We start from the raw sequence: 17,179 nt of genomic DNA, 5'->3' as shown, positions 1-17,179 counted from the left end.
GTGTTGCTTAACTGAAAGCTAATGTAGGTCAGCGAGCACAGAGGCAATGAGTGAGTGGGACTTGGTGTGATTTAAGACACGGACAGCCGAGTTTTGGATCACCTCTAGTTTATGTAGGGTAGAATGTGGGAGGCCAGCCAGGAGTGCATTGGAATAGTCAAGTCTAGAGGTATCAAAGGCATGGACGAAGGCTTCAGCAGTGGATGATCTGAGGCAAGGGTGGAGACGGGCAATGTTACGGAAGTGGAAATAGGCAGTAGTTATACTGCGGATATGTGGTCGAAAGCTCATTTCAGGGTCAAATATGACACCAAGGTTACGAACAGCCTGATTCAACCTCAGACAAACACTGGAGAGAGGGATGGAATCAGTGGCTAGGGAACGGAGTTTGTGGCCGGGACCAAAAATAATGGCTTTGGTCTTTCCAATATTCAATTAGAGAACATTTCTGCTCATCCAGAACTGGTTGTCGGATAAGCAGTCTGACAGTTTAGACACCGTGGACGGGTTGAGAGCAGTGGTAGTGAGGTAGAGCTGGGTGTCAACGGCGTACATGTGGAATCTGATGCTGTGTTTTCGGGTGATGTCGCCAAGAGGCAACATGTAGATGAGAAATAGGTGGGGGGAGCAAGGATAAATCCAAAAGTCGTGGCCCTAGCACATCAGCGACACCACGAATTCAATTTAATTGTATGTGAGGGGGAGGCCTGCGTTGTCAGCTACCTGGCATCAGATCTGAGGCGGGAGGTGCCATGAATGTTACTTGTACTTTGAAATGCATTTTAACTATTACACTTTGGGCTGGATTTTTGAGGGGTATGCGACCAGTTTAGCGCCTGGGCGGGCGCTAAAACGATTTTTTGGGGGCGCGAAATGAGGCGCACATCATTTTGCGCCCGGGTGGAACTTTCGGCAGTGGTTTTGCGGCGGTGCTAAAACTTAGCACCCACCCGATGTTTTCATTGTTTGGCTGACATCATCAGCGTGCAATGCTGCACTTGCGCCCCGGGCGGAACTTTTGGCGATATCGCCCGATTTAGCGTCCGCCTGGTAACCCGCCAGCAAAAAGCAGTCAGGCCCAGGGCGCACCCAGTGCTAACGACGCCATCTTGAAAATGGAGCAGAAGTTGAGTGCATAAAAGGATTGGGAGAAGAAGGCTGTGTTTTTCACACTGAAGTTTTAGGTGAGTTTATAGTTTGTTTTAAAGGACATTTAAGGACATTTTAAAAGATGGGGGGTATACGATGTCAGCCATTATTCCTGGCTGCTATATTTATATGGCGTCGAGCTGCAAGAAGGCTTATTGATCATTTTGAACGTAATCGAAGAGGCCACAGACATATGGGGAGGAAGCGTTACCCTCAACGAGTTTACAGGGAACAGCGCTCATACCTGCAGCTCTCTGTGGCACAGTGCGTAGGAAGGCTGGATTTCCGAAAAGAAGTGCTGACCGAGATATGCCAGCTCATAAACGCAGACCTATAGCCTACCAGTGGCAACAGGACTGCACTGTCCGTCGAGGTGAAGGTGACTGCAGCACTTGCCTTCTATGCCTCCAGCTCCTTTCAGGCATCAGCAGGGAGACATATGCTCCATCTCGCAGCACGCTATACATTGCAGCATTCACCAGGTGACTACTGCACTGTACGCATGCAGGATGGACTTCATAAACTTCCCAATGACCAAGGAGGCCCAGAATGATAGGGCTGTAGGCTTTGGACAATTTACTGGCTTCCCTGAGGTTCATTGACTGTACGCAAATCACCCTGTGAGCACCTTTAAACAATCCAGAGGTTTACCGAAACCGAAAGGGATTCCACTCTGTCATATGCTGGTACCACTAGAGGGTGCAACTGTGGGAGGTCCAGGCAGGAGCTGTATAAAAGGCTGGTCACCACGCAGTGAGGCACTCTGCAGACAATAATGAGACTAAGGTCACAGCAGTTCAAGCACAGCACTAGGCCTATTCTACAGATAAGTAGAGACATATTCCACTCCCTGAACGTACAGATCGTCTGCGAGCATACTCAGCACAACACGGCAGTCAATGCCCAATATCCAGGGAACATCCATGATGCTTTCATCTTACGTGAGAGCATTGTCTCAGGCCTGTTCCAGCGTTAACCACAAGGCCAGAGTTGAATGCTGGGGGACAAAGGTTACGGCCTCGTCACCTGGCTAATGACCCCCCTCCGGAACCCTCGGACAGAAGCCAAGCATCGGTATAATGAGAGCCATGCAGCCACATGCAACATCGTTGAACAGACAATTGGAGTGCTCAAGCAATGCTTTCGATGCCTGGACCACTCTAGAGGCTGCTTGCAATACTCCCCTCAGCAGGGCTCTGAGTTCATTGCGGTGTGCTGCATGTTACACAATTTAGCCATCATGAGGGGACAGGTTTTGCCAATGGGGAGAGGAAGAGGAAGAGGAGCCTGGCGAGGAACCCATGCCACCACCACAATCACAGCCACAAGGGAGGCCTCGTGGAGCTTTCGCCACTGCAAAAGCTTTACATTAAGAGCTCATAATTCAATGTTTTGCTTGAAGAGTGAATGGCATGTTTGACCGTTGCCTGGCCACTCTATCCCACCATGTTGACTATTCCCCCTCTTCTGCAAATGAGACACTACACACGAATGGTTAAGGTGAACAAAATAATTTATTAAACATTGTGAACTTTTATTTAAAAATCACCAACAACAACAAGTCTTTCACCACCAGCTCTCCCCACCCCCCCCCCACCCCACTCCCCCTTACACTTGCCCCTACCCCCCTCCCTCGCCTGCTGCCCCTACCCAAAGTGGCACCAAGAGTTTGTGCAGCAAGGTAGCCAGAGTCCTGCTGAATTGGGGGGTGAGGCATTGGAGATGCCACCTGGGGACGCACTAGATCTGCTCAAGACGTGGAAGGCCCGGCTTCTGACTGGCGAGCCTCTTGATCAGCGTCGCCAGTCACAGGTGGTGTGGGGTGTGTCTGGGTGTCATACTGGCGAACTCAGAAAGGCTGCTTGCCACACTCTCCAGGACTCCAATGTGACTGGTGGAGGCCACCAGCCTCGTGTAGGCATTGATGGCCTCCCAGGTTTCACGGCTCGCACCGACAATCTGCGATCCTACCTCCATAATGGTCTTTTTCAGACTACCGATTCTCGTGGGAATCCTTCCCAGGACATCAAGGAGTTGATGGCTGAACTGGATACTCTCCCGAGACAGTGCCACCATGTCCAGTTCTGCATCTGCCTGTCTGTCAGTCAACCGACTTTGCCGACTCACCCTCCGGAGAGATGGCATATGGGATTCAACCCCAGAACTGCATTGCTGCACGTTACTAGTCCCAGAAGCCTCCAAGATCTCAAAGCCTGGGGATGTTTGATCATCCTCGGACGAGGCGTTTGCCGGTGGCAAAAGAGGTGTCTAATGCATCTGCCCTACCCCTCCGCCCCCCCCCCCCACCCCCTGCCCAGAGTAGGCTGCTCCATCAGTTCCTCTGCCTCAATTCATCCACCTCCTCCTCCTCACATGATGGCCTGAGGTGGAGGTTTGCTGTGATTGGATTCAACGGCTGCGACCCCTCAACCGGAAGTAGAAAGCAACAGACGAGTGGTTAGCAGCAGGGGAGGGGACAGGGTGACATGAGGAAGGTCACATAGCACAGGCTCATTTGAAGGACTCCATTATATGTAGTCCACAGACACTGCATGACATTGCCCCAAACCTAGTCCACAGATCCATCTGCTCTTGTGGCACACACAGCCACCAAAGCACTTATACAATACTGTGTAAATTTAATGCAGTCCTCTGTTTAATGGTCTTGGAAGTTGGTTCATCAGGAGGACATCAAAGTGCAGAAACATCTTTTGAGATCTCAGAAAGCAATCTTAATGTGTAAAGATCATTCAGCCTATCTATGTGTCATGCATTTTAGGAGGCAACCCACAGAGTGCTCCGCGACCGTAACAGCATGAGAACAAATAGTGTCCGATTTATAATTTCAGTAATGAAGGAGTGCATCAATAAGAATTGTACTCACTCCAACGACCCTCGACTGATCGTTGAATTTTTCTGGCACTGTGCTGCAGTCCTTTCCAGAGTGTCGGAGGCAGAGACCTCCTCTGCAATTTGCCTCCATATCTTCTTAAATACTGATGGAGGGGCGTCTAGATCCAACATCTCCTGTACAACTCAGGCCATCTATGCTCCACTGCCCCCACTAGAGCCTCATTTGCCTCTGGGCTGAATCGTCGAGCACGCTGCCTGGTGTCGTCTCCTCCATCATGAAAACCAAAAAGTTAAATGGGTGATTCAGCCCCGGGGGTACTGCACACGCGTGAGGCCGCGTCTTACATTAGCGATTGCGATTGGGCAGCAGACCAGAAACGCGGGGAAGAAAAAAAGAAAAATTTGCGCATGCGCAGAATGGCCAATTTTATTTTTCTACATTTTGGCTCTGGCGCACAAATTCTGTCATGCAATGCCAGAGTTAGCGCTAACGCCTGTCGTGAACTTTCATTTGGCGAAAGTTGCGCACTCTGACGCTAAAAAAAAATTTCCGCTGCGCTATACGCCTGGAAACTGGTGAAATCGCTAAAATCCTAAAATCCAGCCCAATGTGCCTAAGGTGGTAAATACTGAAGATCAGCTCCTGAGATAGTGTGCTCACACCCAACCTTTACCCCCACTACTGGGCTCCCACACACCATTCCCCCCCCTCACCATTAAAATACCTGGGCCTAAATCTCTGGGTTTTTTAGTGACAATTCTTAGTTATAATGGTTGAGGGGGAAAGGAAAGAATGTAACAATATTCTCCGAACTTGTTGCAATGGGCTAGAATTTCCTAACAACCCACCAGCACTCGATTGCCACCCAAAGGACCGCTAAGATTCCCAAGATTATCGCTGGCGAAAACCTCCCCCACAAAAAGAAAAAAATCTGCCCGGCGAAAAAAATAGGCATTGCACCCCGATTCTCGGCGAAAAAGTGAAATTTAGGGTCGATTGGACGGTTCGTAGAGAAAATGGGTGATAAATTTTAAAAATCACTCAAAATTTGCCCCAAGGCTGCGGAGCAGCAAAACACCCCAAATATTTTTTCAAAAAACAGAACATAAAAAATCATTAAAACATTCTCAAGACCTTTTTAACCTCAATAACCACAACAGAATTTTAAAATAATGAGTAAAAAAAAAAACAATTACTAACCTTTTTCTTCGAGCTTATTTACTTACCGCCCAGCTCCGCTGATTCTTGTGGGTGTTTTTTTTCATACTTACCTCCGGGTCACGGCTGAGCCAAATATCGCGCCATGACGATTTGAGGACAGTGCATGCTGGTGATCTGTTCCCCAGCGGTACCTCAAAACCGCCGGTGTAACTCAGGTGGGCAATTTCTCGCTGACCTGGTTATCGCCCACAATGGCCAATACCGCCCAGAAACCGGGCAGTAAGCCAATAGAATTTCTAGCCCAGAATTTCTTCTACCCTGACAAATTCATGCAATACAGTTTCTATATATCAAACGATGTCTCAGATGAATATTTCCCATTAATTAGATTACTGTGCTTACAGTGCACTGAATACCATTAAATTTTCTCTTGGGACACCAGGATAGCTGAAGCAGGGTGACGGAAGCTTGAATGTGCAACAAGAATCAAAGATCTAATCACATTCCCCAGAAAAGAATCTGCTTTTGACACACAATGATAAGCCAATCTTTGTCTCATGAATGTTACTTGTTCTTTGAAATGCATTTTAACTATTACGCTTTGTACTTGGCAATTTGAATCAAAATATAAGATTCAGTTTTGTTCATTGGAGAAAAATATCTACTTATTTGATCACTACATTTAAGGAATGATTGTCAGAAATATTTCCTCAGCATTATATATTATTTTATGCTAAAATGTTAATCAGTTTATATTTTGCAGCACTACAGCACCCTTGGTTGTTTACAAATGCACGATGAACCTTGGCAGGACATGTGTAAACTCTGCAAGCAGTGTATCTAAAAGGGATGTTTCACAAGACATGTCGCAGGTAATTTGTCATTCTGGTGCTCAATATAATACCTTCTAGCATATAAGAGCATAAGAACTTAAGAATTAGGAGGAGGATATTTGGCCCCTCGAGCCTGCTCTGCCATTCAATAAGATCATGGCTGATCTTCTACCTCAACTCCACTTTCCTGCACTATTGCCATATCCCTTGATTCCCAATATTCAAACATCCGTTGACCTCTGTCTTGAATATACTCAAAGACTGAGCATCCACAGCTCTCTGGGGAAAAGAATTTCAAAGATTCAGCACTCTGAATGAAGAATTTTCTCATCTCAGTCCTAAATGGCCGACCCCTTATTCTGAGACTGTGACCCCTGGTTCTAGACTCCCCAGGTAGGGGAAACATCCTCCCTGCATCTACCCTGTCAAGCCCTGTAAGAATTTTGTATGCTTCAATGAGATCACCTCTTCTAAACTCTAGAGAATATAGGCCTAGTGTACTCAATTTCTCCTCGTAGAACAATCCCCCGCCCCCCCTCCCCCCATATCCCAGGAATCAGTCTGGTGAACCTTTGTTGCACTCACTCTAGGGCAAGTATATCCTTCCTTAGATAAAGAGACCAAAACTGTACACAATACTCCAGGTGTGGTCTCACTATGGTCCTATATAATTGCAGCAAGACATCTTTACTCTTATACTCAAAAGCTCTTGTAACAAAGGCCAACATACCATTTGCTTTCTTAATTGCTTGCTGTACTTGCTTGTTAACGTTCAGTGATTCGTGTACAAGGATACCCAGGTCTCTCTGAACACTAACATTTACCAATTTCTCACCGTTTTAAAAAGAAAAAAACGATTTTTAAAATTTTTCCTACCAAAGTGGGTAACTTCACGTTTCTCCACTTTATATTCTATTTGTCATGTTCTTGCCCACTCATTTAGCCTGTCTATAATCCCTTTGAAGTCTCTCTGCATCCTCCTCACAATTTACATTTCCACCTAGCTTCGTATCATCAGCAAACTTGGATATATTACATTTGGTCCCCTCATCCAAATCATTGATATAGATAGTGAATAGCTGGGACCCAAGTACCGATCCTTGTGGCACCCCACTAGTTACAGCCTGCCAACCCGAAAATGACCTGTTTATTCCTACTCTCTCTTATCTGTCCATTAACCAATCTTCAATCCATGCTATTACCCCCAATCCCATGAGCCCTAATTTTGTTTAATAACATTTTGTGTGTCACCTTATCGAATGCCTTCTGAAAATCTAAATACACTACATCCACTGGTTCCCCCTCATCTATTCTGCTAGTTACAACCTCAAAAAACCCTAACAGATTTGTCAAACATGATTTCCCTTTCATAAATCCGTATTGGCTCTGCCCAATCCTATTATTATTTTCTAAGTGGCCTGTTATCACATCCATAATAATAGATTCTCGCATTTTCCCTTCTACTTATAGCAGGATACCTGGTCTGTAGTTCTCCTTTTTCTCTCTCCCTCCTTTCTTAAATAGCGGGGTTACAGTTGCTACCTTCCAATTTGTGGGAACCATTCTAGAATCTATGGAACTTTGGAAGATGACAACCAATGTATCCACTATTTCTGTAGCCACCTCTTTCAAAACTCTAGGATATAGGCCATCAGGTCCAGGGGATTTATCGGCTTTCAGTCCCATTAATTTCTTCAGTACTATATTTTTCTTACTAATACTAATTTCTTTCAGTTCCTCATTCTCGCGAGACCCTTGGTTCTTCACTTTTTCTGGGTGTTTTTTTGCGTCTTCTTCTATGAAGACAGACACAAAGTATTTAATTTCTCTGCCACTTCCTTATTCCCCATTATAATTTCTCCTGTCTCCACCTGTAAGGGACCCACATTTACTTTCACGAATCTTTTCCTTTTTCATACCTATAGAAGCTTTTACAGTTTGTTTTTATGTCTCTTGCTAGTTTACTCTCGTAGTCTATTTTCCCTTTATCAATTTCTTGATCCTCCTTTGCTGAATTCTAAAATCCTCCCAATCCTCAGGCTTGCTGCTCTTTTTGGCAACATAAGCCTCTTCCTTTGATCGAATACTATCTTTAACTTCTCTTGTTAGCCACGGTTAGACCACTTTTCTTGTGCTGTTTTTGTGTCTTAAAGGAATGTATATTTGTTGTAGAGTATATATTAATTATTTAAATGCTAGCCATTGTTCGTCTACCATCATACTTTTTAATGTAGTTTCCCACTCTACCTTGGCCAACTCTCCCCTTACACCTACATAGTTTGCTTTGTTTAGATTTAAGACCCCAGTTTTGGATTTAACTAAATCACTTTCAAACTTAATCTAAAATTATATCATATTATCACTCTTCCCTAAGGGTCCCTTTATTACAAGGTTATTAATTAACCCATGCTCATTGCACAATACTAGATCTAAAATAGCCTGCTTCCTAGTTGGTTCCTCAACATACTGATTTAGAAAACTGTCTTGTATACATTCCATGAATATGTTTAAATAGGTAATTATATTTCAGGACCAGCTTTGTTTAGAAAATGTTTGACAGAGTTTTTCAACAATTGATGACTACATCTGATGTAGATGATCTGACATTAACACTGAAATTGTATTTATACAGCATCTTTAACTTACAATATGTCTCATGATGTAGGGGTGCTCCTCCCAGCTCCACATTAAATTTGTGAGCCATTGCTTGCCCTACCTCCATATTGCCTCCACCCTGTCGTGACTCTCCTTATGGCCTCAGCCAGCATCCGTGCCAGCCGATCTTGGTGCCTTATTGGTCTAGCCCACTACCTCTGGGGCCAGGATTGATGCCTGCAGCTCGCCAGTAATAAAGAAAACGAGGCCGGTGGCCCCATTTCCCACAGTCCTGCCACCGGCCCCATTATGCATGTGCAGCATACTTGGCACCAGGATCATGTCCTGATTTGTATCTCATTTCTACCCCTACATGTCAGATGGTCAATGGTCATGGGGTGGAGACAATTAGTGAAGAGGTAGAGCTTGGTATCACTAGCACCACATAAGGAAGATGACCCCCCCCCCCCCCCATGCCTAATGCATGTAGATAAGGAAAAGGAGGGACCCGACAAGATCCGATCGGGGACTTGAAATGACCGTGAAGTAGATGGAGGAGAAGCCATTGCTGGAGACGTGCTGGTTTTGTCTAGTTAGGTAGGAATGGAACAATGTAAGTGGAATCCTACAGAACTGTTTAAGGGAGGAGAGTAGATGGTGGAGAATGGCATGGCCAAATGCTGTTGGGAAGTGGAAGAGAACTATGCAGAATCATAATCACAAAGGATGTCATTCATGATTTTGACTCTGGTTGATTTGTTGTTGTAACATAGGTGGAACCAAATGACAGGATTCAAAAAGGTGTTTGGAGTGTCTTTTGTGTTTAATTTTTATTCCCATTTTTGCTTAGTTTTTTTTCAGTTCCTCATGTTGTTTTTCCATAGTATGTCACAGATGATTCCTCCCTACAGGATAGCCCAGTACCTTCCCATAGTGGCTAAGACTCCCTGTATTAGCCAAGACTCGCCATATGAGGAATTCCTTGGAGCAACATTTCTGTCTTGTGGCAGAATTATTCAAAAACTTGTCCAAACCTGGGTAGAAAAGTACATCTATAGATGATATCAAATTCTCAACCATTGTGTAAGTGCACACCTGGAAACCAAAAATATAATAATGAATAGTCAGCATGGATTTCAAAAGGGAAAGTCTTGCTTGACCAACCTCATAGAATGTTTTGAAGAGGTAACAGAGAAAGTAGACAATGGTAATGCAGTAGATATAATTTATCTAGATTTTCAAAAGGTCTTCGACAAGGTACCACATCATCATCATCATAGGCACTCCGTCGAACGAGGATGACTTGCTTCCACATGGGTTCACAGTTGTTTCAATGAAGGACCCGATATTCATTCAACTCCAATTGAAGGGTGGAAGATGTCACCCCATAATAGTCTGATGAACAAGGTCAGAGAATGCGGAGTCAGGGGCCAAGTAAAAGAATGGAGTACTGCGTAAGTTCCGGTCACCATATTATAAAAAGGATATAGAGGCGCTGGGTCTCTTTTCTCTTGGAAAAAAAGAAGGCCGAGGGGTAACTTAATAGAGGTCTTTAAAATTCTGAAAGGTTTTGATAGAGTGGATATAGAGAGAATGTTTCCACTTGTGGGGAAGAGCATAACTAGAGACCATCAATACAAGATAGTCACCAAAAAATCCAATAGGGAATTCAGGAGAAATTTCTTTACCTAGAGAGTGGCGAGAATGTGGAACTCGCTATCACGGAGTGGTGGAAGTGAACAGTATAGATACATTTAACGGGAGGCTAGATGAGCATATGAGGGAAAAGAAAATAGAGGGTTATGCTGATAGAGTTAGATGAGGAAGGATGCGAGGAGTATAAATGCCGGCATGGACTTGTTGGGCCGAATGGCCTGTTTCTGTGTCATATATCCTGTGTAATTCTGTTGGTAGTCTCTGTTCTGTGCCCCTGAAATTCATTTACAAAGGCTGCCATTATACTACAGGTTCCACATCGATGCAAAAATCAATATAAATTTAGCAATATAACACGAGAATCAGGTTGGTTATTTAGTGAAACCACTCAGTAGCTTTGTACTAATGTAACGTATGCTGAGGGCCCACACAGTCCATTGCACAGTCTTGCCACTTCATAAACCTGAGCACTGCCTTTTTAATGTTAATATATGGATGCTCTCTAAATTTAAAAAAAATGACATGCATGTTAAAGTGTAGAATAGCAATCTAATTGTACTTCTGAACAGTGATCGCTTCGTAGCACAAAGGGACAGCTTTGTGGTAGAACAGCTCATCTTTGAAACTGAACAGGTTATGTTTACTTGTAAATTGTGTGGCCACCTATATATTTAAGATCTCAGTCTGTGTACACATATAAACCACACAAGCAAACAGCTTGAAATAACACAAAATCATGTACTGATTGAAGCAACTGGTTAATTAATTTACAAAATATTGAAGTAATCCAGAATAATTTTTCTTGGATTATTTAAAGTGTATTTCATACCTTTAACATACAATGAACCCCTTTCACTGAATTTCTATGTATTCCTGCAGGGATATCAGCATTTCTGGATCTTACCCGTAGCGCAACTACATGAGTGCAAATACCATTTCCGTGTTGCAGCACCAGTAAGTCAACTAACTTAAAATCTGCTATCATTTTAGTATATTCTATACTGCCGCACTTGTAAAAACAAAAATTGCATGCATCTGAGCCATACCTTTATCTGTTTAATCATTGAGTGTTCTTTATTGTATAGGGCCTGGCAGATTGCAGAACAAATCAGAACTTCGCTGGGATATTCTTTACAGATTACTACTTTTACTTTTATCGACAATGTAGCTAATTCAGTAGAACAGATCCTGTAAATGTATTGAACTTGGACTTAGTGAAGTACATTTCTGTGGTATAGAGTTTCATACACTCTATGTCTTGTAGTTCCATAAATATGTTCAAGCTCCTCTTAGCGGTTTAACACATGTTAATCTACCGGTTTAATTCTTTGAGCTACATAGTGCCCATGTTACATGTCAGTTTATGATTCCTGTCACCTCAAGGTATCTGAAGCACAGTACTACAGGTTAGACCTCTGTGATCTGGCACCCTCAGGACCTGACCGGTGCCAAACCAGAGAATTTTCTGAACCACGGGAGGTCAGTATCTGACTGTACCGATCCATCCTACATAAGCATACGCCTAGCCTAGGCTTACCGGTACCTGTAGAGTGCTGCTCACCGCCCTCCTGGACTATCTTCGAGCTAAAGAATAGCACAGAACACTGAGAGCCAGGACTGCCGATTGGACGTAAAAAAACTTTGCGGAAGCGCGGGAAACCGGGAGTTCTGAAAACTAATGCTGAGCCACGGATGTTCCCAACCATAGAGGGTCAACCTGTAGCATCAAATTGAAATGGCCAAGAATCTGCAAAACAGCACATCATACACAGGACCACTATTTGTATTTTAAATGAATTACTAAGAGTGACCATAAATTTTAAATGTATTTCATTTTTTTTACTTCTGTAAAATTGTACACTATATAGTATCCTCCAAATACAAACTGCATAAGTCCTTACATTTTAGAAATCCTAAACTTCTGTAAATTCTTCACTCTCTATCAAGTTTGTACGTGTTACTAAGTTAGAGGGTATAGTCAAGTGTGAAGAAGACAACAGAAAATCACAAAGGTACATTGAGTGAGTGGAACAATGGTAGCTGGAGTATAACATGAACTTTAGAATAGTAGATGGGATAATAATCAAAATAAAGAAGCACTGGGGGCAGGGGGGATCAATGAACAAAAGTAATTATTGTTCTGGTACATAAGTCATGAAAACTTAGCTCGTGGGTACAAAATGCAAACAATAAAGATAATGGGATCACAAAATGTATAGAATGTAAATGTTATCAAGTAACACTGTAGTTATATGGAGCACTGGTTAGATTTCATTTGGAGCATTGGTCTTCAGTTTTGGGTATCCCACCTTTAGAATCAAAGAATGATGCAGCATAGAAGGAGGATATTCGGTCCATTGTGCCTCTTTGAGAGAGCTATCCAATTAGTTCTACGGCCCTGAAAAATTATCCAATTCTGTTTTGAAAATTATTATTGAATCCGTACCCACCACCCTTTCAGGCAGTGCATTCTAGATCATAACAACTCGCTATATCATTATTTTTTTCCTCGTGTTGCCTCTGGTTCTTTTGCCAATGACCTTAAATCTGTGTCCTCTGGTTACTGACCTTTCTACCACTGGAAACAGTTTCTCCTTTTTTTTTTACTTTTATCAAAATTATTCCTAATTTTGAACACCTCTATCAAATCTCCCCTTAACCTTCTCTGCTCAAAGGAGCACAATCCCAATTTCTCTAGTCTTTCCATGGTACCATTCTAGTAATTCTCCTCTGCACCCTCGCTAAGGCCTTGACATCCTTCCTAAAATGTGGTGCCCAGAATTAACCAAAGTATTCCAGCTGGGGACGAAAGTGTTTTATAAAGGTTCAGCAACTTCATTGCTTTTGTACTCTATTTATAAAGCCAAGGATGCCATATGCCTTTTTATCAACATTCTCAACTTGTACTGCCACTGTCAATGACTTATGATGTACACCCCCAGGTCTCTCTCTTCCCGCACATCCTTTAAAATTGCATCATTTTGTTTATATTATCTCTCCTCATTCTTCTTGCTGAAATGAATCACTTTACTTTCTCTACGTTAAATGTCATCTGTCATTTGTTTGCCCATTTCACCAGTCTATCTATGTCCTCCTGAAGTCTGTTACTATCCTCCTCACTATTTACTACATTTCCAAGTTTTGTCTCATCAGCAAACTTTGAAATTATGCCCTATATACCTAAATCTAGGTCATTAACATATAATCTTAGATAGGATTTATTGAGCCTGTCATCATCATAGACAGTCCCTCAAAATCAAGGAAGTCTTGTTTCCATTCCAAAACTGAGTTCTCAGGTGACTGAACAGTCCAATATGGGAATTACAGTCTCTGTCACAGGTGGGACAGACAGTTGTTGGAGGAAAGGGTGTGTGGGGAGTCTGGTTTGCCGCACACTCCATCCGCTGCCTGCGCTTGTTTTCTGCATGCTCTCGGCGACGAGACTCAGTTTTCAGCGCCCTCCCGGATGCTCTTCCTCCACTGAGGGTGGTCTTTAGCCAGGGACTCCCAGGTGTCGGTGGGGAGTTCCGAGTAAAGCGTTTGCTTTGGGAGTCTTGTGTTCAGCATGCGGATAATGTGGCCCATCCAACAGAGCTGGTCGAGTGTGGTCACTGCTTCGATGCTGGAGATGTTGGCCTGATCGAGAACACAGATGTTGGTGCGTCTGTCCTCCCAGAGGATTTGCAGGATCTTGTGGAGGTATCGTCGGTGGTATTTCTCCAGCGATTTGAGGTGTCTACTGTATATGGTCCATGTCTCTGAGCCATACAGGAGGGCAGGTATCACTACAGCCCTGTGGACCATAAGCTTGGTGCCAGATTTGAGGGCCTGATCTTCGAACACTCTCTTCCTCAGGCGGCCGAAGGCTGCGCTGGCGCACTGGAGGCGGTGTTGAACCTCGTCATCAACGTCTGCCCTTGCTGATAATAGGCTCCGTGGATCTTGATATCTGGGGGGCAGTGTTGTGTGGCGGGGTCAGGTTGGTGGAGGACCTTTGTCTTACGGCTGTTTAGTGTAAGGTCCATGCTTTCGTAAGGTGTGTAGTAATGATTCACAAGAATAATGCCTGGGATGAAGCAAGGGATGTAGCTATAGCAACAACTTGGGTAAACTTGAGTTACATTCTCTCGAGATATGAAGGTTAAAGGCAACAATTTTGGATTTAGGAGCAAAATGAACATCTTTTGCTTCGCCATACTAACCAACCCAACCTGCATTGCAAATAATTCAAAGTGATACTGTTTAAACCCACAGACCGCTACGCAAGTCAGAAGTTGAGCACATTGTGGGGTCATTGTCCTGATTAGGATATGTTGATATTGGAGATTATTTGGGACAATGGGGAAGCAGCAACAAGCAGGCAGGGTGGTAACATCCCATGTGAGGTGTTAATATCAGATTGGCCCGAACAATGGAGGCACCAAAGCTAACATAGACTCGCTGCATGATCACATTAACAATCTGGGATGGTTTTAATTTCATCCTGTAGTACAAAAGCAAAACACAGCAGATACTGGAATCTGAAATAAAAACAGAAAATGCTGGAAATCTCAGCAGGTCAGGCAGCATCTGTGGAGAGAAAAACAGAGTTAATGTTTCAGGGCGGCGACCCTTCATCCTGTGTTCATTTGAAATGCCAGGCAGCAAACTACAGTTTAAGTTGAGCAGTAGTCAAAACAAACAGGATGGCCATTATCTGTTGGACAGAGGTGCTAACCACAGTTGTGGTGGTTCAGGAGTGTTGCTAGAGTAATTGATTCTCCGGGGGACAAGAACGCAGTCTGCAGCTTCCTTGTCCCTTGGGTTTAAAAGCAGAGCCATGTTTGCAGTTTGAGTTGTAGGTTCAAAACTGGGAGTTAAGCTGACTGAGTGTGGAGTCAAGGCACAGCTTGATGGGCAACTGGCGAGCAGGACTTTGGGCCTTACCCAGAATAGAAGTGGACAGTATCAATTCTTGCCCTATTCTGTGAACTATCACTTAAATACTTACATATATTGATCTTTTACTTGGTGACAAAATAGCCACTATAAACTATATTGGTGTAAAATCTCAAACTATTCAACCTGTCCTCCGCAAATACAAAACCAATAAGGGGTGATCAACATTTATAATGTAGATTAAAGACTCTCTTAGGGGAAACCAGAGCAACAGGACTGCCCTAGAAGATGCAGAATCAATCCAAGAGACACTTGGGAAGCAAAATTATTAAGTGACTATGGAGATAAGTATTGAGGAGCTAGAGCTTCTGTGAATAATGTAATGGAGTAGCAAGCTTAAATGGTTTGTCATGCTTTATGTTCCTGAACCAATTCCAATACTTTAGGTATTTAGTGAACCAGGGAGGGAAAATTGAACAATTTAAGGCGGTCGGTAGTGATTGAAGGTGAGAGGACCATGATTGCCAGAATCAATCAGTTATGGCATGGGAAGCAGAGAGGGAGAACAAGCTAGAAAGGGTTGGGGAGTGCTGAAGTAATGCAGGCTGGCAACAATTTGACACAGTTGGGAGTATTGGGCAATTGAACAGAAATTAGATTATGAAGCGAAGCAAGAGACAGAGATGATTAGAAGCAGCTAATGTAACGCCTCTGTTTAAAAAAGGAGGCAGACAAAAGGCAGGTAACTATAGGCCGGTTAGTTTAACATCTGTAGTGGGGAAAATGCTTGAAACTATCATTAAGGAAGAAATAGCGGGACATCTAGATAGGAATAGTGCAATCAAGCAGACGCAGCATGGATTCATGAAGGGGAAATCATGTTTAACTAATTTACTGGAATTCTTTGAGGATATAACGAGCATGGTGGACAGAGGTGTACCGATGGATGTGGTGTATTTAGATTTCCAAAAGGCATTCGATAATGTGCCACACAAAAGGTTACTGCAGAAGATAGAGGTACGCGGAGTCAGAGGAAATGTATTAGCATAGATAGAAAATTGGTTGGCTAACAGAAAGCAGAGTCAGGATAAATGGGTCCTTTTCGGGTTGGAAATCGGTGGTTAGTGGTGTGCCACAGGGATCGGTACTGGGACCACAACTGTTTACAATATACATAGATGACCTGGAAGAGGGGACAGAGTGTAGTGTAACAAAATTTGCCGATGACACAAAGATTAGTGGGAAAGCGGGTTGTGTAGAGGACACAGAGAGGCTGCAAAGAGATTTGGATAGGTTAAGCGAATGGGCGAAGGTTTGGCAGATGGAATACAATGTCGGAAAGTGTGAGGTCATCCACCTTGGGGGGAAAAAAAAAACAGTAAAAGGGAATATTATTTGAACGGAGAGAAATTACAACATGCTGAGATGCAGAGGGACCTGGGGGGTCCTTGTGCATGAATCCCAAAAAGTTAGTTTGCAGGTGCAGCAGGTAATCAGGAAGGCGAATGGAATGTTGGCCTTCATTGCGAGAGGGATGGAGTACAAAAGCAGGGAGGTCCTGCTGCAACTGTATAGGGTATTGGTAAGGCCGCACCTGGAGTACTGCATGCAGTTTTGGTCACCTTACTTAAGGAAGGATACATTGGCTTTGGAGGGGGTACAGAGACGATTCACTAGGCTGATTCCGGAGATGAGGGGGTTACCTTATGATGATAGATTGAGTAGACTGGGTCTTTACTCGTTGGAGTTCAGAAGGATGAGGGGTGATCTTATAGAAACATTTAAAATCATGAAAGGGATAGACAAGATAGAGGCAGAGAGGTTGTTTTCACTGGTAGGGGAGACTAGAACTAGGGGGCACAGCCTCAAAATACGGGGGAGCCAATTTAAAACCAAGTTGAGAAGGAATTTCTTCTCCCAGAGGGTTGTGAATCTGTGGAATTCTCTGCCCAAGGAAGCAGTTGAGGCTAGCTCATTGAATGTATTCAAATCACAGATAGATAGATTTTTAACCAATAAGGTAATTAAGGGTTACGGGGAGAGGGCGGGTAAG

At 43.6% G+C, this 17,179-nt stretch overlaps 1 protein-coding gene across 1 annotated transcript in view; it reads left to right on the top strand.

The window, feature by feature from the left end:
• Positions 1 to 12,102, top strand: part of LOC139281428 (myelin regulatory factor-like protein) — a 103,769-nt gene extending 91,667 nt beyond the window's left edge. Inside the window, exons 23-25 of the mRNA XM_070901589.1 lie at positions 5,928 to 6,036; positions 11,128 to 11,202; positions 11,334 to 12,102. Coding sequence (XP_070757690.1) covers positions 5,928 to 6,036; positions 11,128 to 11,202; positions 11,334 to 11,420 — 271 coding nt within the window. The 3' untranslated portion in view covers positions 11,421 to 12,102. The remainder of the gene's footprint in view (positions 1 to 5,927; positions 6,037 to 11,127; positions 11,203 to 11,333) is intronic.
• Positions 12,103 to 17,179: the final 5,077 nt, after the last annotated feature.

The sequence above is a fragment of the Pristiophorus japonicus genome, chromosome 15 (assembly GCF_044704955.1).
Source record: "Pristiophorus japonicus isolate sPriJap1 chromosome 15, sPriJap1.hap1, whole genome shotgun sequence".
NCBI lineage: Eukaryota > Metazoa > Chordata > Chondrichthyes > Pristiophoridae > Pristiophorus > Pristiophorus japonicus.
Note: the sequence above shows the minus strand (reverse complement) of the source record. Positions and strands in the feature narration are given on the sequence as shown.